General features: G+C 53.8%; 5 protein-coding genes and 2 pseudogenes across 9 annotated transcripts in view; 3 read left to right on the top strand and 4 right to left on the bottom strand.

The window, feature by feature from the left end:
- CHIR-AB1 (immunoglobulin-like receptor CHIR-AB1) overlaps window positions 1-27,912 on the top strand; it is a 173,847-nt gene that overhangs the window by 61,703 nt on the left and 84,232 nt on the right.
- The window catches only part of CHIR-A2 (immunoglobulin-like receptor CHIR-A2), a gene marked incomplete at its 3' end in the record, with an annotated part of 151,594 nt that overhangs the window by 49,226 nt on the left and 74,456 nt on the right, over window positions 1-27,912 (bottom strand).
- On the top strand, window positions 11-27,912 carry LOC121107854 (immunoglobulin superfamily member 1-like). Of its 3 annotated transcripts, none has more exons than XM_046904860.1 (7): window positions 11-94; window positions 168-203; window positions 328-606; window positions 688-999; window positions 1,121-1,261; window positions 1,368-1,405; window positions 27,594-27,912. In XM_046904860.1, exons 1-7 carry the CDS (start codon window positions 40-42, stop codon window positions 27,729-27,731), a joined length of 999 nt encoding a protein of 332 aa, XP_046760816.1. In that variant the 5' UTR covers window positions 11-39; the 3' UTR covers window positions 27,732-27,912. The 3 variants fall into 3 exon arrangements, with proteins under 3 accessions (XP_046760816.1, XP_040510230.2, XP_040510231.2); XM_040654296.2 differs by lacking the exon at window positions 27,594-27,912 and adding an exon at window positions 1,845-2,169; XM_040654297.2 differs by lacking the exons at window positions 168-203; window positions 27,594-27,912 and adding an exon at window positions 1,845-2,169.
- On the bottom strand, window positions 4,050-7,057 carry LOC121107810 (annotated as a pseudogene).
- On the bottom strand, window positions 7,179-9,515 carry LOC121107843. 2 transcript variants are annotated; one of them, XM_040654233.2, is made up of 2 exons: window positions 8,058-9,515; window positions 7,179-8,027 (listed from the first exon to the last, which is right to left on the bottom strand). In XM_040654233.2, exons 1-2 carry the CDS (start codon window positions 9,469-9,471, stop codon window positions 7,747-7,749), a joined length of 1,695 nt encoding a protein of 564 aa, XP_040510167.1. In that variant the 5' UTR covers window positions 9,472-9,515; the 3' UTR covers window positions 7,179-7,746. The 2 variants fall into 2 exon arrangements, with proteins under 2 accessions (XP_040510167.1, XP_040510166.1); XM_040654232.2 differs by having other exon boundaries at window positions 7,179-9,515.
- LOC124416942 lies at window positions 11,612-14,355 on the bottom strand (annotated as a pseudogene).
- On the top strand, window positions 19,031-21,488 carry LOC112531107 (platelet glycoprotein VI-like). The gene is made up of 5 exons (XM_040654513.2): window positions 19,031-19,117; window positions 19,191-19,226; window positions 19,344-19,622; window positions 19,703-20,014; window positions 20,136-21,488. Exons 1-5 carry the CDS (start codon window positions 19,087-19,089, stop codon window positions 20,285-20,287), a joined length of 810 nt encoding a protein of 269 aa, XP_040510447.1. The 5' UTR covers window positions 19,031-19,086; the 3' UTR covers window positions 20,288-21,488.

Here is a 27,912-nt window from a genome sequence, read left to right as displayed (position 1 = left end):
GCAGCTCTGCGGCCACTTCCTTTCTCCGCTGCAGTCTCAATGTCCCCACGTTGCTCCTGCCTCATGACATCAATGGCAGTGAACCTCATCCTGGGTGAGTGACCATGGGGATGTGTTGCCATGGGGGTTGGTGGCCCTGTGTGGGACCAGGACCGTGTCCCTTGCAGGTTGGTGGCTGGTGGCAGTGAGCCGGGCACAGCAATGTGAGTATGGGGACGGGGGGAGAGGGGAAAATGGGGACGGTGGCAGGGGAGTGTGGTCAGGGGACCAGCAGAGGGGCCCAGGAGGGTGTGCAGGGACAAGGCTGACTGTTGTCCCCTGTCCTAGTGCCCCGACCCTCCCTGTTGCTGCACCCCAGCCAGGGGGTGTCCCTGGGGAACACTGTCACCCTGCGCTGCCACCTGCCCCAGCCAGCTACCAGGGTCGAGCTGTATCGGGATGGACAGTGGAGATCCAGAAAGGAAATGGACCAGGAGCAGGACGTGGCTGAGTTCTCCTTGGCTGGAATAAAGAAGAAAGATTCGGGGACATATCAGTGCCAGTACCAGGGGTTGGCACCTGCAGGGACATCAGAGAAGAGTGACCCCGTGAAGCTGGTGGTAACAGGTGAGGGCACTGAGGAAAGCAGATGGCCCTGGGCTGTTCCCACAGGGCTGTGTTTCATCTCTGTTACCTCTCTGAGCTCAGATCACAGCTATCCCCCACCTGGCATTTCCCTGAGCCCCAAAGAACATGTGGAGATAGGGACCAATGTCACCATCCAGTGCTCGAACCAGGAATATGGGGCCGCCTTCCTCCTGCACAAGGACGGGCACTCATCCCCTATCCAGCAACAGGAACCCGATTATTGGGGCACTGCCACCTTCACCCTCTTTGGGGTGACCCCAGCTGACTCCGGCACCTATAGGTGCTCCTACCGCATCAGGGGCTGCTGCCTTCTGTTCTCACCCCTTGGGGATAATGTGACCCTGGAAGTGATTCCCAGACCTGCACCCCCAGGTAGGTCTGAGCCCCCATTCTGTGCTCCCCTTCTCACCCATGGCTGACAGTGTCACTGCATCCCTCATCCACTGAGGTGGGGGCTGTGTACGAGGAAACCTAAAACACTTTGACCCCACAGGTGTCAATGGGGGTGCCAGCAGGGACCTGGTGGCAGTAGTGGTGGGGCGCTGGGTTGCTGTGATTGTCTTCATCATCATCCTCACTGTCTCTGTCCTCCTCGTTGCCCAGAGACGACAAATGCAGAGAGATGAGAGGCCTGGTGGGGAAGGGTTTAAATGACTTTGATCCCCCATAGATCCCCTATAGATAGCCACTGGTGTTTGGGCCCTCCATAATCCCAACATTCTCCTCTCCCTCTGACTCAGGTGCCACCTCCAGAGGCCCTGAGGCCGTGCAGTTCCAGGTCAGTGTCTGGGTCAGGAGACCCTACCCCCAACGTGCCCCATTGCCCCTCCCCCAGAGCTCAACAGGAAACCCCAAACACTGCCCATAGTGAATCCCTTTTATGGCTTCCCATGATGTTTTGCGTAACAGCAATGCCATCCCAGGGGGCCTCCAAATCTCCACCATGGGGATGCCCCACACCCCAAACTGAAGCCTCCTGGCATGCTCCAAGCCTTCAACACCCCCAGACTGTAAGGGCACCCTCTAACAAGAATGTGACCCCCAAACACCACCCACAGGGAACCCCAATGTCACAGCCACAGCTTCCCAAAATCTACACCACCCCACAGTCCCAACCCCCTTCTCCTGGACAGCCCCCCACACATTACACAGTGCCATCATCCCCTCAGTTGGAATGTTGGGATCCCATGGTCACACTGCTGTCCCTGTGTCCCCAGGTGTCCCCCGGTGACAGCGAGGGTCTGACCTACGCCCAGCTGCAAGCTGTGACCCCCAGCAACCACCCCCACAGCTCTTCTACCACCCCTGAACCCCCCATTATCTACGCCGAGGTGGGCACGCGGGGACCCCACTGATGCCCCCAGATGTGTACGCAAACACGGGTGTGTTGTGTGCACACATGGACTTCAAGGGTGCACAGTGCCGGTGTGCTCGGTGTGCTCACCACCACGTGTGAATTACAGCCATGTACCTGTGCGTGTGAACATGTGGATGTGTATTAAATGGGTGTGCACCATCCCATGTGCACAACAGGTGTACAAACACACGTGTGGGACACGCTGAACTGTGTGCTTCTGTGTGTGTCTGTGCGATGCCGTATGTGTGCACCACCAGCTGTACACACTGCTGCTCATGTGTGTCCTTAGCGTGTGCTCCCTGGGTTGGCACTACACGTGTGCCTCCACAGCACAGGCATGTCATCAACACGTGCCCTGTGCCTGCACCACATTTGTCCCTACGGCACGCGCGTGTCCTTTCCGAGTGCTCCCCACAGCGCATCTCCATCTGCACAAGCCAAACCAGCCCCCATCCCACAGTGGTGTTGGGGCAGGATTTGTGGTGAGGAGGGAAAATGCCTTTGGGTGATGGTTGGGAACAGGACAGAGGGGTTGTGGGGTTTTCCAGAAAGTGGGGGAGAAGGGGAAATGCTGGAGAGTTTGTGAGATCGATGGAGATTATGGAGGCCAGACAGAGGATTGTGGGGAGCTGGATGGAGACCTGTGGGGCCACAGGGAGATCTGTCAGCTGCATGAAGGATCTGCAGTCTAATGGAGGTTCAGGGATGGATAGAAATGTGGGGTTGGTTTGAGGCTTTGTGGGGTGGATGGTGGTTTTGGTGTAGATGGGGTTTTGGTGTTTGAATGATGGATTTGGTGGTTGAATGGAGTCTGGGGGCCTGGGTGTAGAGATTGGGTCTGGCTGTAGAGATCAGAGTTGCATCGAGATTTAGGGGTTGGATACAGGTTACAGAGTATATAGAGATTCTGGGGGATGGGTGATATTTATGGGGCTGGATGGTGGATGTGTGGACTAAATTGACCTTTTTTGAGTTGGATAATGATTTTTATGGCTGAAGGTCCTGGGGTTCATTGAGCTTTTGGAGGGCTGTGTGTGGCGGGTGGTGTGGGGTGTGGATGTTGAGACTGGATGAAGGATTAGGGGTGGCTGGATTGAGATTGTGGAGCTAGATGCGGAGTTTGGTGTGAGATGGAGGTTTTGGGAATGGGTGGAGATCATTGGAATGAATGGAAGTTTTGGGGTCAGAACGGAGATGCTGTAGGTCGATTGCAGGATTTTAGGGTCTGGTTGGGGATTTTGGGGGTTAGTGGAGGTATTGGTATTGAAAGGACAGATAGATACTAGGAAACATAGTTCAGGTGTGTGGGTGGATAGAAGGGCCAACAGGTGGGAAGATGGAGAGACTGACAGGCAGAAGGTGGCTTGAATTTGTTGTGTCCGTACTGGATCAGGAGGTGCAGCCCCAGGAGCAGGAGATCCAGCAGGAAGATGGATGGATGGATGGATGGATGGATGGATGGATGGATGGATGGATGGCTGGCTGGACGGATGGAAGGATGGAGGAGCAACAGCGTGATGAAAAGCAGCCCACACAGCTGGGAATCTGTCCTCAAGGACAGGGAGAGGAGCAGAGCTGTCAGATGTGTAAGGCAGCTTTGCTCAGGGCACAAGAGCTCTCCATCCCCAGTGCAGGCAGTCCGGAAAGGAAGGCAAGAGAGCAGCATGGCTGAAGCGGGACCTGCTGGTCAAAGTGGAGAGCAAGAAGCAGATGCACAGGCAATGTCAGCAGGGCCAGGAAGCCTGACAGGAGGGTGGGACTGATGCTGGTCTGTGTGGGGCTGGGAGCAGGAAGGTCAAGGCCCAGCTGGAACTGGACGTGGTGAGGGGTGCAAAGAAGAACAAGGAAGGCTTCGACAGGGCTGTCAACCTGAAAAGGAAAGCCCAGGATGGTGAACTCGAGGACGGCGTCCTGAATGAATCCACGCGTCTTCACAGAAGTAATGGTGGAAACTTCTAAAGGGGTTTTTATTGCCAGAATCAGCCCATACTTATATAGAAATACAGGGTGCACACGGCATCTGATAATTGGTTAGCACACAGAAATCACGCGTCTTGCTCGCTAGCTGTTTGTACAGCATTCATCATCACACAGCTTTTTTCACTGTTCTTCGCATTCCTCTGTCTTGATCTCTTCTGAGGCTGGCTACCCCTTATCTTAACTGAAGCCTTAGTTCTTCTTCCTGCTTTGACAGCTTCAAGGTCTCATAGCCTGGGCTGTGCACATAGCACTCGAGCTCACAAATTCTTGCTCCCTGAGCCACTCTCCTACAGTTTCCCCTTTTTCTTTTGGCACAAGCCAGGTAGTACGAATCACATCTTGAACCATTTCTTTGCGAGCATTACAGTAAGCAAGGCACGATTATCAGCACACCATCTGCACTACCCCCCACATCTGCAAGAACCTGTGAACCCAGCCTCCTGTGTACGCCGGACCATTATCCGTTTTTATCTCCTGAGGCACACCCACGACTGCAAAGCAAGCTGTCAAATGCCTCACCACATGGGCTGCCTTTTCACCAGCCTGTGCCGTAGCACACAGCATTCTAGAAAAGGTATCAATGGATACATGTACATACTTTAACCTCCCAAATGCTGGCACATGAGTGACATCAACCTGCCAAATCTCACAGGCTTGCAAACCCTTTGGATTAACTCCTAGACCTAGGCTAGACCCGTGCTGTGAACCCTGAGAGCATGCCCGCACAATGCCCTTTGCTTCTGTACCTGTCAGGCCGAACTGGCACCTCAATGCCTTAGCCGACTGATGGAACATGTTATGGCTGCTTCTTGCGGCCTGAAAGGAATCCTGCAGGGCATGTAGTAGTGGACTGACAAGTGCATCAGCACAAGCGTTGCCCTCTCCTAGACCCTGGGTCCCTAGGTGACTCCTGATATGCAGGATGCTACAAGGCACACAGCGATCATCTCTTGCCCGCTTAACCTGCAGAAAGAGTTGAGCTAGTCTTGGGTCCTGGGGGAGCTTAATCAAAGCTTGCACTATATGTAGCACTACTCCTACCACGTATAAGGCATCTGATACCAAATTTACACGCTGATCTTGCCATGCCACTGCTCACACCAGACCTTGGTGCGACAGGCACAGTGAAAATGACCTTTCTGCCCTCAGCGGAAACATATCCCCGGTTTCTGCCCTCCATCCTTCCCACTTATTCTCGTCACAGCTGCTGCAAGCAGCCTCGCAGTGGGTTGGATGGCTTGTGCCACGGCATTTGCCATACCTTGCCCACTACGCTGTTGCTCTGCCCTACTAGCAAGATCCAACATTTCTCCAACCCCAGCATCTTCTGGGAGTGTAGCCAGAAGTCGCTGCATAGAGGGATTAGCATTCTCAAAGGCAAGATGGGGGCAGGGAGGGAATGGATAGGCAACCTACAGTGGATCCAATGGTACACCTGGTGGATTCTACAGAGGAAAGGAAGGAGTGGAAGGGGAAAACTGGGGAGATGTGTAGGAGATGCACAGGAGATCAATGCCATTAAATCCCTTCCCCACCCAGACTCTCATCTCTCCGTATCCAGAGGCTGTGGGCATCAATGACAAAGAAGGCGCCGAGGCCAAAGATGAGGGCAGCAGCGCAGCCCCTCACCACTGCCACCACCAGGTTCCCACGGGACACCAACTCAGCACCTGTGGGGTACAGGTACTTGGGTGTGTTCATCCCCAGCATCACCTCCATGGGGAAGGGATGTGATGACACTGCCACCCATGGGCGGTACTGGGGGCAAGCAAATGTGGGGCAGGTACCTACCTGGGGGTGCAGGTGTGGGAGTCACCTCCAGCGTTACGCTGTCCCCAAGGGGTGAGGACACAAAGAGGGAGGCCTTGGGGTGATAGGAGCACCTGTAGGTGCCACTGTCAGCTGGGGTCACCGCAACAAGGATGAAGGTGGCTGTGCCCCCGCCACGGGGGTCCTGGTGCTGGACAGGGGCTGAGTGCCCGTCCTTGTGCAAGAAGATGATGCCCCCATAGCCCTGATTGCAGCACTGGATGGTGACATTGGTCCCCACTTCCACAATTTTTTCCTGGTTCATGGAAATGTTAGGTGGGGAATATCGATGATCTGAATGCAGGGAGATAACAGAGATAGGACATGGCCCTACGGAGAATGCCCAGGCCCATCTGCTTGCCCCATAACTCTCACCTGTCACCACCAATTCGAGGGGAAACTCTTCTCTGATACTCCCGCTGGCTCCAAAACCCGGTACTGGCACCAATACTTCATTGCATCTTCCAGCTTTATACAAACCAAGGAGAACTCAGCCATGACCTGATGCTTGTCCATGTCCTTGTAGGATCTCAAAAGTCCATCGTGGTAGAGCTCAACCCAGGCAGCCGGCTGGGGCAGGTGGCAGCGCAGGGTGACAGTGTCTCCCCGGGGACAACCCCTGGCTGGGGTGCAGCGACAGGGAGGGTCGGGGCACTAGGACAGGGGACAGCAGTCAGCCTTGTCCCTGCACACCATCCTCAGCCTCTCTGCTGGCACCCTGACCACACTCCCCTCCCTCTGTCCCCATACTCACCTTGCTGTGCCCTGCTCTCTGCCACCAGCCACCAACCTGCAAGGGACACGGTCCTGGTCCCACACAGGGCCACCCACCCCCATGGCACCACATTGTTGCATGTAGTCTCCGTTCGCTCGTCCGGTGTTCGTCCTCTGTCCACATGTAGGGCTTACTGCTGGGCGAAACCGACCCTTTACCAGGTCGGGGCCAGATGCTCACCCAGACCCCAGGAGTAAGTGAGGCAAATGGCGTTTATTCACTACTAAACACAGCTTATATACATTTTTACCTAGATAACCGTGCTGTCATGTCCCACTCTGATTAGTTCACACCAGATAACATTGTGCCTTATTTGGCCGTTTCCACATTCTTTTATCATCCTTCTTCTTCTCCTGTTTTCTCTGCAACAAGGTCAGCACGATAGCACTATCTCTCTATGTTTAGGGAGAGGCCTGTCCCGTACATCCCGTGCCCCCGCAAGACGCCTACTACAACATCTCCCCCTCCCTAAGCTAAATACTACTTACACACGCACCTAACCCGTACATCGCGAAGCAGCGCAAAACGCCTAATCCTAAATATATTTCAGCACACTATTCCTACTATTTTCTACTACAGTTCTTAAGCAATCATCAGAGCAACAGGGAATTCTTTTCCGTGCTCGGCCAAGCCTTGCCCCGTTACAGCACGAACGCAACAACCTAAACCCCTCTATAATTTTTCACGCAATCTATGATACTCAATGTGATAGTCAAAAGTCTTGTCCATCATTCGTTGAAGGCAGTTCTGCAAGCATCCTACAAAGCATGGAAGACAGATTAGAATACACACAAAGATTGCAAATCCTACTGCGAGAGCTTTAAGCAATTGCTTTAACCATGAACCCGTTCCCCCAAACAGTCCGTCCAGCCAGCTTCCAAAGGGATCACGCTCTTCTTTAATTTTCTGCATATGTTCTTGTGTCCATTGTAGTTGTTTGTGACACTCTGTAATCGCCATGGACACCATAAATATCAGCAACATCGGAAGTGTCAGCGTTGCAGGTGTAGTGCTCCTCTTGACGAGTGGTTCTTGATCCCATCGTCTGTCCCTCAGTTGTTCTGGAGTTGGCTTCGGTCTGCCAACGAAGAATTTCTGTAGAAAACTCGCACCTAGACTCAGTTTTTGCAGATATGCTACTTATATCTGGTATTACTTTTCGCGATGGTACCCACAGAATTTCCCAGATTCATGATATTTAACTGCTGCATACCCGACCACGGATACCCTTTAGCAAGCCCTTCCTGTGATCAGGAGGCCCTGACTGGCCTCCCCCACAGGGGCATTGTGCTCTAACATGGCCATACTGGCCGTATCGGAAACACAGCCCTTGCTGCTGCAGCGATCTTTGCTGTCGCAGGCCAACAGCTACGACAATAGCTGTGACTAGCCTTTCATTAGTTAAATGAGCCACCTTGAGCTTATCTAAGACATACTGAATAACTTCTCCCGAGGTATTAAGCGTACTTCGGCCGGCTCCTGAGGTATTAAGCGTACTTCGGCCGGCTCGCAGCAATGCCTTAACATTGTCATGCGATTTCTGCTGCAAGCAGTCAATGATCACTGGCCCTTGGGCCGGTACCAAGAGATCAGACCCCTCTGCAGCAGCTAAAAGCCTGTCTGTAAAGCTTTGAAAGGATTCATTCGGGCCCTGGGTAATATCTGTGCACGGAGTAGGTGGTTCGGCCTTATGCACAAGTTGATTAAACGCTTCCACCGTTGCATTTGTGGCTGCTATTAGCTCCCCTGGCCTTAGTCTCGCTAGCTGGCCCTGGGGCGAAGCCACTCCCACGGCCTTCCCTGAAAGCCGCTGTATTCCGGTCCCACGCAGGGAGCGGCGCGGGCCGACCCCTGTCGCCCCGGCACGGCCCCCCAACTCGGCCACCCAGTCCGTCTCCCATAACGTATATTGAACCAGCCTGAGCATCGTACGCATTAAGTTTGTGATGTCACGGGGGAAGAGAGGCCCCAGTGCAGCCAAAGTTTGTAGTGCATTTAATGTCAGAGGCGATTTCAAGCCTCTTTTATCCATAAATTCCACCAGGCGCGTAACACCCCCGGGGTCAGGCGGCACCCATTCGGGACCACGATCACTCACAATCACCCGGAATGCCTCTGGAACTATACCCTTTCCCAAAGCCTCCGATCTAATCCCATTCCAGTCCATCATTTGATCCCTCGCCCTGCACTCAAAGCCAGTCCCTTCTTTCTCTTCTACACTATCACTCGCACTACCGCCCCTGGGAGTGACCAGAGACAGTAGGCTATGCCCCCTGTCCGCATTGGACGGACCTTTTGTCTGGTCCCTCCCCATGTGGGCACTAAGTTGATCCTGCCCGTGTAGATCACAGCTTCCTCCGCCCCCTTGAGTCAGGTAACACTGACGTAATTCTGATAAAGGATACAACGTTCCGCCTGAGGGGTGTGGATACGGGGGAGGGGGACGAGACAACGAACTTTCACTCTCTTGTTGTTTGTCTTCTTTTGAACTGAGCGCGGTCGGCTCAGCCGGCGCCATCCCGCCAACGGTCATTGGCGGCTCCGTCTCCTCTCGGCCCCTGCAAGAAACTGCTCCCGAACCCCCATCGGACCCGACCGGGTCCTGTGTCTCACCTCCTCCGCTGAGACCCAAAAGGTATCGAGCCTCCACCAATACCTTTCCCTCAACTCTGGCCGCTTTAAGGGCTCCTAACATCAGTCCCCACGTTTTAAGTTCCGTAGCCTTCTGACTGGCCATGGCGCGCTGGCATAGCACCGAGGTGAGCAAGTCCCACCTACTCGAATCCAAAACGTAGCGGGGAGAGTCCAGCTCCCCCAGCTCATTTAACAGCGACAAAACTGCCGCGATCTCCTTCCGGGAAGGAGCAGATTTTCCACAGTAGTCCTTACAAAACTGCACAAGTACCTTAATGACTTGGTCCATTGTTACGTATGCGACCTGCCGCCACCTCGCAGGCTCTTAACCGCAGTACGTCTTCCGTGCGCGACCTGCCGCCACCTCACAGGCTCTTCTCCGCGTCACGGGCACGCCGGGCAGCCACCCTCAGCAGACAGATCACGTCGGGGTCACCACTTGTTGCATGTAGTCTCCGTTCGCTCGTCCGGTGTTCGTCCTCTGTCCACATGTAGGGCTTACTGCTGGGCGAAACCGACCCTTTACCAGGTCGGGGCCAGATGCTCACCCAGACCCCAGGAGTAAGTGAGGCAAATGGCGTTTATTCACTACTAAACACAGCTTATATACATTTTTACCTAGATAACCGTGCTGTCATGTCCCACTCTGATTAGTTCACACCAGATAACATTGTGCCTTATTTGGCCGTTTCCACATTCTTTTATCATCCTTCTTCTTCTCCTGTTTTCTCTGCAACAAGGTCAGCACGATAGCACTATCTCTCTATGTTTAGGGAGAGGCCTGTCCCGTACATCCCGTGCCCCCGCAAGACGCCTACTACAACACCACATCCCCATTGTCACTCACCGAGGATGAGGGCCAACACCATTGGTGCCATGAAGCAGGAGCAGCTTGTGGACAGCGAGTCTGCAGCAGAGAAAAGAAGTGGCCGAAGAGCTGCTGTCAGTTCCTCTTGTGGACAGCATGCTGTGATGTCGTCTCCTCATGTGGTATTTGTGGTCCCCAAGTGGGTGGTGGTACTGAGGGCACCCAGTGGTGACACACACAGAGCACTGCACACATCCCCAGATGGGGCGTCCCAGACAGACTGTCACCCCTCCATGTCTCACGCTGTCCACAAAAGGCTGCCAGTTTAAAGCCCTGTCAGTGAGCCCCAACAGCTCCTGGTCTGAGATCCGCTTCCCCCTTCACACAGCTGGGATCCACCTGCAGCCATCAGCCCAGCACAGAGTACACCACCTCGTGGTCAGGAAAAACAGAATTCCTGCCGTGGCACTGACCTCTCAGCCACGCATTTATCAGATGAGCTCTCCCAACCCTCTCAGCATCCCTCGCTGCCACTGAGGGGACAGAGGAGAACTCCACCTGTACTCCCACTCTGCCCACTGACCACCCCAGTGCCCTGAACACCCTTTGCATGGCCCTCACGCTTCCCTCAGTGACTGCATCACTGCCGGCCTGACCCATCAGTAAGGGAGAACAGCCAGAGGGGTGAACCGGAGCAGGGAGTGTCCTGGTGATGTCCCTGAGCAGGGCCCCAGGAGGGCAGCACACTTCCCTACAGGTAGAGTCTGGCTGATGTGTGAGAGCCTCTGTTGCAATCAGAAGGAGGCCCCTACGACAGCCACCCATCTCTCGATTTATCTGAAGGGGGTCTGGAGGCGTGGAGCTGACCACCTTGCCCTAGGCAATGACCTGGGTGCAGGCTCAGGCACTTCCAGCTGCTGCAGACCTGCATGGGCACGTTCTGGGGTGCGCACACTCTGGAGACCTGCATTGATTTTGGGAAGAGCTTTCAGCCTCGTAGAGACCACATCCAAATGTGTTGTTTGGGAGGCAGCTGATGGGTGAGCTGATCTCCGCAGTGGGGAGCGATGCTCTGCCCTCCTGCTCGCCCTGCCCACACCAACTGCTGCGCCAACTGCTGTGCCAGGCTGTCACTGCCACGAGACCAGGAACTGACAGACAAATACATGGCTGCTGAATAGGTTTTAATTAGCACTTCTGCCTTGTTATAACACCTCTGATCAGCCCTACAGGGTACAGGGCACATCCTGATGGCGGTGGGCTGCTGGGACTCTGCTTTGAGGCCGCAGATGTCCTCTGATCTGGGAACAGCCGCCTTGCCTGGAGAGAGGGGCCGTGTGCTGAGGGATCTCCATGAAGTGCTGATGGCCCTGAAGTTATTGCCAGCTGTCAGGACACTGGGAATACTGGGGGCACTTGGGGCACTGAGGGCACTGGGGACACTGGGGACATTGGAGGAACTGCAGACATTGCTGGATATTGAGAACACTGCAGACATGGGGGACATGGAAGGAATTGGGGACAGTGGGGATGAAGCAACGCTGGGTCCACATTGATCCTTTGGTCCACATTGATTCCAACCCCATTGGATATCAGGGTCAACATTAAGTCACACTCACAGTTCTCCATTGACCACATTGGTTACATTTGTGGGATCTTATTGACCCCACTGATCTCTACCATGTTTCCATGCTGACCCCAACCCCATGGGACAGTGATACACTGACCAAGAATTGGTTAACCCACAAACATTGGACACGTCTGTGGGACCACGCTGACCACAAGGAATCTGGACCCATCCCCATTTCTGACCTCCTACCCCATTAAACCCACTCCAACCACAACAACCTCATTTACCCCATAACTGCCTTCTCTTTCAGGCTCATTCCCTGTGCCAACACCAACCCCAAAGCCCACACATTGTGCCCTGAATTGCCCCCACCACCCCACTGACCGGCCCTCCGCACTGCACTGGAGGAGAAATAGAAGATGAAGGGGTCGAGCGCAGGCGCTGAGGGTGGTGAGGAGCAGAGCGTAGGGCCTCCACTCAGGGCTGCGCTGCTGCACAAAGCCCACCACATGCGAGAGGTTGAAGGGTCCAAAGCAGACCCCAAAGTTGACCATGGTGACCACAGCCAGCCCCACAGTGCGGTACTTCTTCTGCAGTGGGATGTGGGGTCGAGTGAGGAGGGCACGGATGAGGCGGATGTAGCAGAACATGGTGATGGCAAAGGGGATGAGGAAGAGGACGAGGAAGAGCTCGAGGCGCAGCGGAAGGACGAAGCTGCAGCTGGGCTTGAGAGAAGTCATCGTAGCAGTGGTAGCCCAGGCTTGGTTGGGTCTCAGAGGCATTCTGGGAAGTCCACAGGGTGGTGGTGGGGATGTGGGGTGTGTTTGGGGTTGTGCAGGCAGAGGATTTGAAGCTGGAGTTGTTGAGGTTGGCGTTGGGGCTGGAGATCCTGCAGATGTCGGCACTGGAGTTCTTTGAGACACAGGGGATGGTGATGTTAGCAGTGGAGGTGTTGGGGACATTGGTGTCAACGCAGTCAGGTTGGATCAACTCAAATTTTCCATGGTTGATAACATTGGCTTCAAAGGAATGGGAGCTGCCCATCTTCAGCCCAGTGAGGCCAACGTCATAGGGGTTCTCCATTCCGGATTTCCTGGTCTTGGTCCCATTCACCCCATAACCACCTTCCCCATCAGCCTCAGACCCATTGACACCAAACTCTCTGTGATATTCTGCCACAAAGATGATGGAACAATGAGACAATGCCATCACTGAAAGGACAGCGCTGGCAGCCATCGTCCGCCATAACCTCCGGTGCCGGTTGTAGCGGTGCGGGAACACGACCCCAAAGTAGCGCTCCACACTGAGGGCAGCCATAAAGAGAGTGCTGAGGTAGATGCTGGAGTAGAAGCAGAAGTTTGCTATGGGGCAGAGCGCTGTGGGGAAGGGCCACACCATCATGGCTGCCTCTTCGGCCATCTTGAAGGGGAGGAAGAGGAGGACAAGCAGGTCGGCAGTGATGAGGTTGAGGAGGAGGAGGTTGGCAGCGGTGAGGTGGGGATGAGGACGGTGACACCAGGATTTTGATGAGGAGGGTGAGGAAGGTGAAGACATTGGCAGGAAATCCCATGGCGAAGGTCAGCGCGTGGACAGCAAAGACGAGCATGGCGAGAGGAGGGCTGTGGGACAAAGGGCACAGAGCTGTAGGGCAGGCTAGGGGGTCATACTGGGGCTACAGGATGGGCCATGGTATCAAACTGGGGCTATAGGATGAGCTAAGGGGTGATAGCAGAGCTATGGGTTGGACTATGGAGTGAAGGGGCTATGAGGCAGGGCTATGGGGCACAAATGGGGCCGTGGGGTAATATGTCAATTTCTGGGGGAATGGGACAGGCAATGAGGATATGGGGTTGGATGTGGAGCTACGGGGCATGATATGGGGCAGGGGGGAGAGGTATGGGGCTATGAAGCCTGATATGGGGCTGTGGGACGCTGTATGTGGTCCTAGTAATCCCGAAGAGATGAGAATGAGCACAGCAGGAGGAAGGCTCCGGGGCTGTGGGCAGAAAGCTATGAAGCAGGATATGGATCTGTGGGGCAGGACATGGGGTGAGATTTGGTGTCATGGGGCATGATATGCAATTATGGGGAGGATATGGGCTCATACCATTCCCAAAGCAATGAGGATGAGGATGGAGGGAGGGAAGGCTGTGGGGGACAGAGCTGTGGGGATGAATATGGAAGCACGGGGCTGTGGGGCAGGAACATGGGGTTAGTGGTTATGGGGTACAGTGTGGAGTCATGAGGTTATGAGGTGAGGCCTCACAGCTTCCTCCACACCCACAGGAGAGTGCTGCCCCCATAAGGATTTAGTTTGGTTGATTAATGCATTTCCTGCCCAGGGTGAGAAGACGAGGAGCAGGGCACTGAGCCTCCCCATCTGGAAACCCATCACTGCCCCCAAATCCCACCACTCTCCCACAGCTCTCCACACCCCACAACTCATCAAAACCTCATGCCCCACCACAAAACCCTCCCTGCTACCCCACAGCCATATTTCCTGCCTCACAGCCCCACAGCCCCATGAACCCCCATCCCACCCCAGAGCTCCAAGTGCTGTCCGCTTGCCCCATGTCCAGCCCGTTGGCCTTGTATCAAGATACAGAGCACCATGATCCCATATCTCTAACCCATACTACCACAACCCCACATCCTGCCACTATGAGTCCCAATGCCCCCATATCCCTCTCGATAACCCCACGACTCTTCACCTTTCCCCAGTACTCCACTACTGCCCCACATCCCTCAGCCCACCAGGAACCCCCCATGTGCTCACCTCCTCTGTTTGCCTCAGTGTCTGTGGGGAGCTGGGTCCCGCCCCATAGGTTAAGTGAGGAACTGACAGGGGTGGGGCCACACTTGGGGGCCACTCTCCGCAGAGGCCCTTTCTCCTTTGTCATGGGCATGGGAACGCCCCCTAGGCTGAGTGACACTACTTGAGGGAGATTTGGGGACATTTTGGGGGAGAAAAAATATGGGGGGGGGGTACACTTTTTATGGGACACCCCACAGGATGTGTAGGGTGGGTACAGAGGGGCTGGTCACTTCAAGGGTGGTGTCCTATGGGGCAGCGGTGACACTTGAGGAAACTGTGGTTTTTCCTGAACAGCAAACGTCTGCTGTGTGGTGGTGGGGAGCCCCAAAATTGGCATAAATGTACAAAAATAGGAGGTGTGGCGCTGTGGGGCTGTGTCCCATAACTGTCTTCTCTCTGTACGTAGATCCAAATACCCCCCATCCAGCATTTCCCCTGGACGCCTGAGGAACAGGTGGAGGTAGGGACAAACATCAGCATCCAGTGCTGGAACCAGGGTTATCAGAGCACCATCTCCCTGCACCAGGGTGGGCACTCAGCCCCTGTCCAGCACAGGAACACCAATGCTGATGGCACAGCCATGGTTCAGTTGTAGCTGAGCAGTGCTGCACAGAGCCACAGATGGTTCCGCTTCTCAGCTTCTCACCCTGTGCTGCCAGCGAGGGGCTGGAGGGCACCAGGAGCTGGGAGGGGACAGCAGCAGGCCAGCTGACCTGCACTGCCAAAGGGATATCTCACAGCGTATGGCATCGGGTGAGAAATGGAACTCTGAGGGGAGCTGTGTGAGGTGGTGACTGGGAGAGCAGCATGGAAAGAGGTATCCGGTATGGGAGGGAAAGAGCTGTGCTGGAGGTGGTGTAGAATGGTGTTCGGAATGATGATCCGGAATGGTGTTTGGAATGAGGAGCAAGTGGTGGAGGCAATTGACTGACCAACTCTGGCAATTCCAGTTCCACCAGCCAGGAGGAATACAGGGACAGTTGGGTTCATAAAGGAGTGCCCTGCTTGGGAGGTTCCTATGATTCACCTTTCTCACAACTCACCGAGTGGGACGGGACATTTTCCTTGGCATCATGGGCAGAATGCCCTGGATAAAGAGCAAGAGGAATCCAGAAGGGCTATAACCTGAGTTGAGAAAGAAGGATTCTTGTTTGGGCCATGTCTGAGCTCTGTGGCAGCTGCTCACGTCTACACGAGTTCAGCCTGATGGAGAGTGCTGGATGGATACAGGACTTGTCAAAAGGATGTTGATTGAGATCTGGTGAAGGTGAGGCCATTGTTTGTGGAGTTTGAGGTGCCGCAGTGATAGCAGTGCAGGAAGCTAGATGTGTTGAGCAGCAAACCAAATGAGGAACTGAGTCACTGAGAGCGGTGATAAGGAGTTTGCAAGCTGAACTGGAAGTTGAGCCAAAGGTGTGCTTGCATGCACGGATAGCACAGCACAGTTTGCAGAACCATCTGCACGAGGGTAGATCTGCTTGCAGAGGGTGTGCAGTTTTTGTACCTGTTTGCAGTCAATGCATGATGGCCATCTGATGACCTCTCAACCTGAATCATGAGAACAGCTTTTCCATACTGTAAGAACAGCCTTTTGCAGACCTGGGGCGGATTCAAGCTGAAGGACAGCAGGCTTGATTAAATTGGAAGCTCAAGAAGGAAATGCGGAGGCCGCAAAACTTGTTGCCAAGTGAAGATAAGGAAGTAGAATAGATGTCCCGCTGTTACAGATAGGGCAGCAAAACACATGGATCAGCTCCATGTAAGCGTCAGTGGGAATACAGTTCGTTCTGCACCACCTTGTAAGGCTGGAAATTCAGAGCGACAATAATTACCAGCCTTCGTCCCATGTGGTCTCCAGGAAGGCAGTGAGATGGTGAGGGGAGGACATTCCTTCTCTTTCTGCTCTGCCTGACCTCACAGCACAGTTAGGAGATATTTTCCCTTTCTCTTTGGTGTGATATATTACTATTGATTCCTTTTAAATTGGGTTATATCATACTTCTTTACCATTTTGAGTAAAAGGGTTTTCTCCTTATCTCAGACAGTTAACTCCTCTTTCTCATCTGACTTCCCAAGCAGGAAGGTGTGAGGATGGGAAGGGCCTAGCTCCTCCCTGTCATGGTGTCATGGTTTAGTAATTCTGCATTTATTGGTATTCCACATCATAACAGCATGGAGAGCACGGGTAATTAAAGGGTTAGTACTCCAGGTCTGTGGATTGACAACAGTCCAGATTCCTGCTTCTCAGAAGAGAAGAAGAACTACATATCCCAGAGGACCTCACGGTCAGAGAAGGAAGATACGGCACAGAAGTCACGGGATCGGGCTCTGTCGGTTCTCTCTCTCTCTGGTAGCCACGCAGGGGGCTGGGTGTGCTTCCAAGGCATGCACCCTCACTCAAGCAGGCCTTTTAGTTTTGGAAACTTTCTCTCTCTTGTTTTGTTTGATTTATTACCCTCAATTTCAATTAGATTGTATTACTTTGTGTTATCTTGCATTCCGATATCATGGCCAGCAAAGTAAGTATTCCTCCTTAGATCATTGCCGCTGTTCCATTCTCCTTCCCTCTCTGAGCCCAGGTCCTGTTCCCCTACCCGTTTCCCCTTTCCCTTCTCATTTTTTTGCGTGAAACTGGGCCCACGGGCCTATTGCCGCCTTGTCATGGGCATAGATTGATCTAGATTGATCTAAATAGCTCCATGACATAGGGATTAGCCATAATCTGGGGGAGAAGAGAAAGTCTGTGCATGGGAGGGCTGTGTGTGGGAGCAGCAGTGAGAGAAAGGGCAGGAGAGCTGACTTCCCCCTTTTGGTGGTGGAAGGGGAAATGCTGGAGCGTTTGTGAGCTCGATGGAGATTATGGAGTCCAGATGGAGAATTTTGTGGGGCTGGATGGAGAATTTTTGGGGCCACAGGGAGATCTGTGGGCTGCATGAAAGATCTGCAGTCTCGATGGAGGTTTTGGGCTGGATAGAAATATTGGGTTGGTTGGAGGCTTTGGGTCTGAATGGAGCCTTGTGGGCCTGGATGCAGAGATTGTGTCTGCCTGTAGAGATCAGAGTTGCATGGAGATTTAGGGGCTGGATGGAGTTTTCAGGGGGGGATGGAGATTTTTGGGGATGGGTGACATTTATGGGGCTGGATGGTGGATGTGGGGACTGAACAGGAGTATTTTTGGGTGGATGGAATGGATGGATGGATGGATGAGCAGATGAGTAACAGAGTGATGGAAAGCAGCCCACACAGCTGGGAATCTGTCCTCAAGGACAGGGAGAGGAGCAGAGCTGTCAGATGTGTAAGGCCGCTTTGCTCAGGGCACAAGAGCTCTCCATCCCCAGTGCAGGCAGTCCAGGAAAGGAAGGCAAGAGAGCAGGCATGGCTGAAGCGGGACCTGCTGGTCAAAGTGGAGAGCAAGAAGCAGATGCACAGGCAGTGCCAGCAGGGCCAGGGAGCCTGGCAGGAGGGTGGTGCTGGTGCTGGTCTGTGTGGGGCTGGGGGCAGGAAGGCCAAGGCCCAGCTGGAACTGGACGTGGTGAGGGGTGCAAAGAAGAACGAGGAAGGCTTCGACAGGGCTGTCAACCTGAAAAGGAAAGCCCAGGAGTGCGAACCCACCAGTGAGCAATGCAGGCAGGCTGGAAACAACAGACAAGGAGAAGGCTGACTCCTTCATGGGGTATATGGGTTCCGCACACAGCCTCTGTGTGTCAGTAGATTCAATCAGACTCAAAAATGCTGTCCCACAGTCTGAGAGCAAGGCAAGGTCCATCCCTTGTTCCTGTCCTTCTCATTCAGACCGCAGAATGATTTCCTGATCTGATGGATCTGGCAGCACCACACACCCTCGCTGACTGCTATTCCGTTCAGCAGTGAATTGGCTCTGCAGGGCTGCCAATGGCCCCTGCCAGGATTTCAGCCTTCCATCAGCAGTGTGTTGAATGACAGCCTCTCCTTCTGGGCTGTCAGCAGCGCTGCTCCCAACACAGCGCACACTGTGCGGTTCTGAGCCCAAGGCATTCCCGGTGGGGAAGGGCACACAGTGCCCCTTTTCAGCTCCTCAGGAACAGGGGAGCAGCCCAGCACTGGCATTTCCCAGGCAGCCATGGCTTGCCCCTGCTCGGGACCTGTCCCGGCATGGAGCCTTCCTGGGGTAGAGCTGAGAGGTCACCTCCGGACCTTTCCGGACCTGTCACGGGCACAGCTTTATCTACATTAATCTGTGACACCAGAGAAGCTGCATTTCTTGATGTCTCCTTTTGGCCAGGTGGTGACTTCAATCATTGCATGAGCGCTCTCATCCCCCTTTCTGTACCAGCACTGCAACACCTCAAAATGGACCATGATTGCTTTCCTCCCTGCATCTCTCTCTCTTACGTTCCTTTCTGCTTCTCTCCAATTTCTCTCCTTTCTTTTCCTCTCTCTTCCTCATTTTCCTCCCAGTCATCTTTAACGCTTCTCCTGCAGCAGCCATGAACCATGACAGCCCAGGCTTGAGAGAGTGTGGGGCACCTCAACAGGCGCAGTGCGCAGAGTGCATCTCTCCACTTGTCGCACCCCAGAGGGGCCCCACAGTGCAACCACACCTATGGGCTAATATGTCCACATCAGGAGGTGACATCATATCATCCTGAAAAAAGGGGAACTAACAGCAGCTCTCTGGCCACTTCCTTTCCACTCTGCTGCAGTCTCACTGTCCCCAAGCTGCTCCTGCCTCATGGAACCAATGGCGGTGAACCTCATTCTCGGTGAGTGACCATGGGGACGTGGTGCCACGGGGGTTGGTGGCCCTGTATGGGACCAGGACCGTGTCCCTTGCAGGTTGGTGGTTGGTGGCAGGAAGCAGAGCACAGCAATGTGAGTATGGGGACAGGGGGAGAATGGGGACAGAGGGAGGGATTCGAGTGGAGGGGGAGAGCAGAGGGGCTCAGGAGGGTGTGCAGGGACAAGGCTGACTACTGTCCCCTGTCCTAGTGCCCCGTCCCTCCCTGTCACTGCATCCCAGCCGGGGGGTGTCCCTGGGGAATCTTGTCACCCTGCGCTGCCACCTACCCCGGCTGGCTGCCTGGGTCTGGCTGTACCGCGGAGGAGGTTGGTCATACAAGAAGGGGAAGAAGAAGGAGCAGGATGCAGCCGAGTTCTCCTTTGCTAGCACACTGCGGGAACACGCAGGTCGTTATCGGTGTCAGTACCGGGTGTATGAGTCAGCCGAGGTGTCAGTGGAGAGTGACCCCGTGGAGCTGGTGCTGACAGGTGAGGACACTGGGGACAGCAAATGGCTCTGGCTGCTCCCCACAGGACCGTGTCCTACTGCTGTCCCCTCCCTCATGCAGATGTCAGATATCCCCCATCCAGCATTTCCCTTCAGCCTGAGCAACATGTGGGTACAGGGACCAGTGTCACCATCCACTGCTGGAACAAGGACTATGGGGCCACGTTCTTCCTGCACAAGGATGGGAGCTCAGACCCTCTCCAGCGCCAGGACTCCAGTGGTGGGGGCACAGCCACTTTCACCCTCTTTGGGGTGACCCCAGCTGACAGTGGCACCTACAGGTGCTCCTACCGCCACTGGCGCTATGCCTTTATGTCTTCACCCCTTGGGGACAGCGTGATGCTGGAGGTGACACCCACACCTGCACCCCCAGGTAGGTACCTGCCCCCCATGTGTTTGTCCCCAGTGCCACCCATGGGTGGCAGTGTCATCACATCCCTTCCCCATGGAGGTGATGCTGGGGATGAACACACCCAAGTACCTGTACCCCACAGGTGCTGAGTTGGTGTCCCGTGGGAACCTGGTGGTGGCAGTGGTGAGGGGCTGCGCTGCTGTCCTTATCTTTGCCCTCGGCGTCTTCTTTGTCATCGATGCCCGCAGCCTCTGGATAGGGAGAGATGAGAGTCTGGGTGGGAAAGGGATTTAATGGCTTGGATCTCCTGTACATCTCCTACACATCTCCCCAGTCTTTCTCTTACTCTCCTTCCATTCTTCTGTAGAATCCACCAGGTGTACCATTGGATCCACTACACATTGCCTATCGATTCCCTCAGATGTTCCCTGTCCCCATCCCATCTCCTATAAATCCATCATGTATCCCCTGCCTCCCCTTCCAGACCCTATAAATTATCTAGTCCCTGTCATCTTGTGCATCTGTGTCCATCCTTTATTGATCCACTATAAATCCACCCAAGTGTTACCTGCCTCCACCTCCACCCCCTGCCTATTCTCAGAAGTCCATCAAGTTTCACAACCCCTTTCATCCCCCATAACCCCACAATGATCCCCTTCTGTTTTAACTCCAGTGCCTATTCACAAATTCCTGAGGCTGTGCACTTCCAGATAGGTCTTTGGGTCAGGGACCCCTGATCCCAGCCTGTTCCTGGGCACCTCATACTCCACCTGGAACCCAAATCCCTGCCCATGTGGACCCCAGGATCCCCCACATCAGATGGCTTACTCTAACCTTGTGTGATGCTCAAAATCCTGACCAGGGGGAAGCACAAATCTGCATTGTGGAGATCCCCCAGGGCCCAAATCAAAGTCCTTGCACCAACTGGGGAAAACCCAGCCATAAACATCCCCCTGACAGTGTGGGTAATCCATACAATGTAATAGGACCCCCAAAAGGCACACATATTTACTTGCAATATCAGACCAGTGTTACCCCAAATCAAAGTCCCCCCACATCCCCAAACACACCATCACTGACCACACCCACACACTTACAACGGAGATGTCCCTCCTCACAGCCATACTGAGGAACCCCACAGTGGTTCTCCACCGTCTCCAGTTGCAGGAGAATGGCTCAAAGAGCAAGGACATTGTGAGTACGAGTGCTATGTGCACTACCCAGGCTATGAGAGCTTGAAGCTGTCAAAGCAAAAAGAAAAGCTGAAGCTGCAGTTAAGATAAGGGGGAAGCTAGCCTGGGGAGAGACTAAGGCAATGGAATGTGAGGAACAGTGTGAAAAGCCGTGTGATGATTAATGCTGGACCAATAGCTTTGCGAGCAAGACGCCTGTTTTCTGTATGCTAACCAATCACGAGCTGTTTATCACCATGTGCACCCTGTATTTCTGTATAAGTATGAGCTGATTTGGGCAATAAATCGAAGCTCCACCATTACTTCTATGAAGACATGTGGTTCGTTTTGGGCAATTTACTTCAAGTGGTGCCCGAACAGGGACGCGGGAAAGCCGCACAAGTTGCCACCATGATTTGACGTGGAGGCAGCGGGACGCTCGAGAGTTGTAATAGAGGTTTGACGTGGAGGCAAAGGGAGTGGCGAAGGTGTGTGTGCGTAAGTGCCGTTTGCCAAGAGGACGGTAGCTCAGAGCATCGTGTGCCGAGAGGACAACGACTCAGACCTAAGGCGGGGTGAGTGCCGTGTGCTGAGAGGACAGCAACTCGGGTAGGAAGAGTGCACAGCTTCCTCCTCCGCCAACTGCTGCTAGCATGGATGTGGAATTTGCAGCAGCACAGACACTTCTTAGCAGTATCCTCGCTAAGCGAGGGGAGAGAGTGAAGGATAAGGACCTAGCTAAGCTAGTAACGTGGGCCCAAGAACAGGGGTTCTTGAAGGCTCCTCTGCTCATTTTCATAGCGGAACAATGGCGTGATATAGGAGATCATATGTGGGACTGTGTGATATTTGGGGGGAAGGATGAGAAGTTACTGAAGCCTCTGAGATACATGTGGCGTGCTGTTGCCAACACCTTGAAGGCCATATGACCCCCCGCTGAATGGCTGCGACCACAGCCACATCAGCCATCACCCGGTGATCACCATGGGTGTGAGGAGCTTCCAGGACTACATCGAGAAGCACTGCGCCAGCGCCACTGTGCCTGTCGAGCTGCAGTAGCTGGTGCGGGGTAGCCTGGTGGGAGGGGTGGGGGGTGGCAGCAGCCTTCGCAGACTTTGCAGCGCCTCCTCATTGAAGCCGACAACTGCCTGCACTGGCTCCATGGCGGCTTCTACATGGGCTGGGATGTTCTGCTGAACTGATTGCTGGGCTAAATGTCACGCTGCCTTGGGACCTCCAGGAACTGTAACTTATGGGATCGCAGGCGATAGGGAACACGTCACAAAATTGGACCCAGACCTGCTTTGTATTCGGCAATACCCAGCAGGGCCTAAATCTCTATAAAGGGCTGAATTGGACCTCTTGGACTAATGTATCTAGTGGTGGTAAATTTACTTATCGGGATGCTGGTGGTTACTGTGGCACCAAAACATCCAAAAGACAGGGTTTGGGTGCCTATGGTGCAGCTGCAAAAGGTAACAACGCGACTATATGGTGCAATGGCTCTGTGAAGGCATTGCCTCCGGACATCTTTTTGATCTGTGGAGACAGAGCGTGGCAGGGCATCCCTAGCCGGGTGATAGCTGGACCTTGTAAATTTGTTATTTAGGAAAATTAACTATGTTTGCTCCTCCCTTTGCGCAGCTTTGAAACATTTGTCTCTCTAACCGCTCTAACTGCATGAAGCGTGCTCTGCTAACGCCTGAATGTAATGATAACACTGAGCTCTTATCGCTTGCCACAAGCACGCTCTCCTTTTTCGAACAGCTTCTGCTTGATCAAAACAGCTTACGGCATGCCTTGCTACAAAATCACGCTGCCATAGACTTTCTGTTATTAGCTCGAGGTCACGAGATGGCTTCGTGGCCTTGTCAAGGAGGGCCTTTGTCTACTGATGTTGCTGGTGGTGGGAATCCTCATAATTTGTTTGGTTACTGCTGTTTTTAAGAAAATGCTCTTGAGGGTTACCTCGGCTGTTTTGCTTGTGCAAGAAAAGAACGGGGGAACTGTGGAAGGATGGCTGACCCAGGGAGGTCATGTTTTTCTCCCCCTGGGTCACTGCGAGCAAAACAGCTGCTATGGATCACTGTCTCACACAGAACAACGATGGGAGTCGGCGAAAGGAATGCAGAGCTGCAATAGAGACAGCTGTGCCAGGTGCCATGAGACAAGCTGCAATCAACCACAAGTTATGAGAACCGTGCCTTGTTGTACTTAGCATGTTCTTTGTACTGCTCTATATAAACAGCTGTGCACAGTTATTAAATGGCTTGGCTACTACTAAACATAGGGGTGTGTGGCCTCATCCATGCCGCGCCTTGGCTGAATATTGCTCTCCAGGGAACCTTGGACAAGTTGCTCGGCGACAAAAGACGTTGTGGAAGTCCAGGTAGATGACATCAGTTGCCCTTGGATAACATCAGTTACCCTCCAAGGCTCATTTCTCACCCCAAAGTTCTTCTTTACGTACCATGAATTCCTTACCAGCAGTTGAGAACCTCCAATTATTCCCAAGTGACTCAAAAATTCCATCACCATTCTTCTGAGACAGCAAAAATTACCCCACTCCAACCCAAAGATCTACAAAACCAGAGCAGTGCATTGCCATGCTTACACACAACACATGTGCAAGCTACTTTAGTGCACAAAACCGTGTATGCTGGGTGCACAATGAACATCACCAATGCCAATTGCAAGGTGTGTTGTGTGTGCTCACCATCACGTGCACTGCATGAATATGATACATACACATTACACGTGTGTCTGCTGTCACATGGGCAACAGAGATGTACGTACACGTGTATCACAAACCTACTAGCGCGCCTCCATGTCTGTATGCAAAATGTCATGTTGTCACAGAGTTATCTAGATAAATCTGTGCCCGTGACAGGGGGACAGTAGGCTCGTGGGCCCTCTGGCTACCACTCCCCCCCCCAAAAAAAGCGGAGCAGCAGCAACAATCTAAGGAGGAGAACTTATTTTACTAACTATGATGTCGGAATGCAAGATGACATGATATAATACAATCTAATTGAAAGTAAAGGTAATAAATCAAATGAAATAAGAAAGAGAGAGAGAAAGAGAGAGAGAGAGTGAGAGTGAGAGAGCTTCCGAAACCAAAAGCCCAACTTGATGAAGGCGCATGGCTTGGAAAGCACACCCACTCCTCTCCCTGCCAGCAACTGAAAGCGAAATGCCGTGTGCAACCAGATGACGTATCTTCCGTGATGTATCTTCCTTCTCTGACCGTGAGGTCTGCTGGGATACGTAGTTCTTCTTCTCTTTTGTCCATGATGTTATGATGTGGAATACCAATAGCAAAATTACAAAACCATGACAAGCCCCTAAATCTCCATCCAACTCTGATCTCTACAGCCAGATACAATCTCTACTTCCAGGCCCCCAAGACTCCATTCAACCACCAAATCCAACATTCAAACCCTTATACCTCATCTACAACAAATCCTCCATCCACCCCACAATCCTCCAAGCAGACCAAAGCCTCCAACCAACCCAACCTTTCTATCCAGCCACAAACCTCCATCGAGACTGCAGATCATTCATGCAGCTGCCAGATCAACCTGTGGCCCCTAAATCTCCATCCAGCCCCACAAAATCTGCCATCTGGACTCAAGAATCTCCATCGAGCTCACAAACTCTCCAGCATTTCCCCTTTCATCACAAAAAGGGGGAAGTCAGCTCTCCTGCCCTTCCCCTCACTTCTGCTCCCACACAGAGCCCTCCCACACACAAACTTCCTCTTCTTCTCCAGTTTATGGCAAACCCCTATGTCACGGAGCTATCTAGATCAATCTATGCCCGTGACAGGGGGCTGTAGGCCAGTGGGCCCCTTGGTTCCCAAAAAATGGGAATGGAGAAAGGAAAGGGGTAGAGGAACGGGAGCTGGGCTCAGAGAGGGAAAGAGAATGGAGCAGAGGCAATGGTCAAAGGAGGAAAACTTATTTTACTGACTGTAACATCGGAATGCAAGATAACACAATATAATACCATCTAATTGTAATTGAGAGCAATGAATCAAATAAAATAAGTGAGATAAGGTTTCCGAAAATGAAAGGCCTACTTGAATGAAGGTGCATGGCTTGGAAGCACACCCAGCCCTCTGCGTGGCTACCAGAGAGAGGGAGAGCCGTAAGAGCCCGATCCCGTGACTTCTGTGCCGTATCTTCCTTCTCTGACCGTGATGTCCTCAGGGATATGCAGTTCTTCTTCTCTTTTGAGAAGCAGGCATCTGGAAGGTTGTCAATCCACGGACCAGGAGTATTAACGCTTTAGTTGCCCGTGCTTGGCATGATGTTACGATGTGGACTACCAATAATAAAATTACTGAACCACGACCCCCTGGAGGACACTATTCATTGCCACACTCTGGCAGCAATTTGCAGGCAACTAAGATTTGACAGCCCGTGTGGGGCACCCCAACAGGGACTGCAATTGCACCTCCATGCATGGCAGCCCATGGCCAATCCCCAAACACACTACCCCTTGGGGACCGTAATTGCAACACTGAGGAGGTGACCTCATGTCACTTCTTGTCCCTTGGAAACTGAAAGCTGCTCTTGGCCACTTCCTTTCTCTGCAGCTGTCTCACTGTCCCCAAGCTGCTCCTGCCTCATGGCACCAATGGCGGTGGCCCTCATCCTGGGTGAGTGACAATGGGGACGTGGTGCCACGGGGGTTGGTGGCCCTGAGTGGGACCAGGACCGTGTCCCTTGCAGGTTGGTGGCTGGTGGCAGTGAGCCGGGCACAGCAACGTGAGTATGGGGACAGGGGGAGAATGGGGACGGAGGGAGGGGAGCGTGGTCAGGGGGCCAGCAGAGGGGCCCAGGCGGGTATGCAGGGACAAGGCTGACTGCTGTCCCCTGTCCTAGTGCAACAACCCTCCCTGTCGCTGCACCCCAGCCAGGGGCTGTCCCTGGGGGACACTGTCACCCTGCGCTGCCACCTGCCCCAGCCAGCTGCCTGGGTCCGACTCTATCGGTACCAAAATCCAGCATACATCGAGCAGAAGGACAACGTGCAGGACGTGGCTGAGTTCTCCCTGGCTGGCATAAAGCAGGCAGATGCAGTGAGATATCAGTGCCAGTACCAGGGGTTAGAGCCTGCAGGGACATCGCAGAAGAGTGATCCTGTGGAGCTGGTGGTGACAGGTGAGGGCACTGGGGAAAGCAAACGGCCCTGGGCTGTTCCCACAGGGCTGTGTTCCATCTCTGTTACCTCTCTGTGCTCAGATCACAGCTATCCCCCACCTGGAATTTTCCTGAGCCCCAGAGAATATGTGAAGATGGAGACCAACATCACCATCCAGTGCTGGAACCAGGAATACAGGGGCACCATATTCCTGCACAAGGACGGGCACTCAGCCCCTGTCCAGCACCAGGAACCTGATGGTGGGGGCACTGCCACCTTCACCCTCTTTGGGGTGACCCCAGCTGACTCTGGCACCTATAGGTGCTCCTACCGTGTAGGGGGCTCCTACCTTCTGTCCTCACCCCTTGGGGATAATGTGAACCTGGAAGTGATTCCCAGACCTGCACCCCGAGGTAGGTCTGTGCTCCCCTTCAGGGCACCCCCTCTCACCAGTAGGTGACAGTGTCACTGCATCCCTCATTCACTGTGCTGAGGGCTATGTATGGGGACACCTAAAGCACTTCAACCTCGCAGGTGACAATGGGGATCCCAGCAGGAACCTGGTGGCAGCAGTGTCAGGGGGCTGTGTGGCTGCCATTGTCATCATCGTTCTCACTGTCTCTTTCGTCCTTGTTGCTCAGAGAAGACGAATGCAGAGAGATGAGAGTCCTGGTGGGGAAGGGGTTAAAAGGCTTTGATCCCCCATAGATCTCCTATAGATCCCCACTGGTGTTTTTTAGCCCCTCCGTAATCCCAGCCTTCTCCACTCCTGTTTTTGACTCAGGTGCCACCCCCAGAAGCCCCGAGGCCGTGCAGTTCCAGGTCAGTGTCTGGGTCAGGGGACCCCTAACAACAAAATGCCCCATTGCCCACCCCCCTCAAGACCTCAACAGGGAACCCCAAACCCTGCCCGTGGGGACCCCAAGCAACCCCCTCCCTTTTATGCCTTCCCATCACGTTGTTTGCAACCTCAAATCCAGCCCATGGGGACCTCCAAATCTCCACCATGGGTATGCCCCACACCCCAAACTGAAGCCCCCTCGCATGCTCCAAGCCTTCAACACCCCCAGACTCAATGGGCACACTCAAATGATAATGGGACCCCCAAACACCACCCACAGGGAACCCCAGTGTCACACTCACAGCTTCCCAAAATCTACACTACCCCACAGTCCCAACCCCCTTCTCCTGGACAGCCCCCTTCCCATTACACAATGCCATCATCCCCTCAGTTGGGATGTTGGGATTCCATGGTCACACTGCTGTCCCTGTGTCCCCAGGTGTCCCCCGGTGACAGCGAGGGTCTGACCTACGCCCAGCTGCAAGCTGTGACCCCCAGCACCCACCCCCCCGGCACTTCTACCACTCCTGAACCCCCCATTATCTACGCCGAGGTGGGCACGCGGGGACCCCGCTGATGCCCCCAGATGTGTATGCAAACACGGGTGTGTTGTGTGCACACATGGACTTCAAGGGTGCACAGTGCCGGTGTGCTCGGTGTGCTCACCATCACGTGTGAATTACAGCCATGTACCTGTGCGTGTGAACACGTGGATGTGTATTAAACGGGTGTGCACCATCCGATGTGCACAACAGGTG

This window comes from Gallus gallus, chromosome 31 (assembly GCF_016699485.2).
Source record: "Gallus gallus isolate bGalGal1 chromosome 31, bGalGal1.mat.broiler.GRCg7b, whole genome shotgun sequence".
Lineage (NCBI taxonomy): Eukaryota > Metazoa > Chordata > Aves > Galliformes > Phasianidae > Gallus > Gallus gallus.
This window is presented reverse-complemented; position numbering and strand designations above follow the sequence as displayed.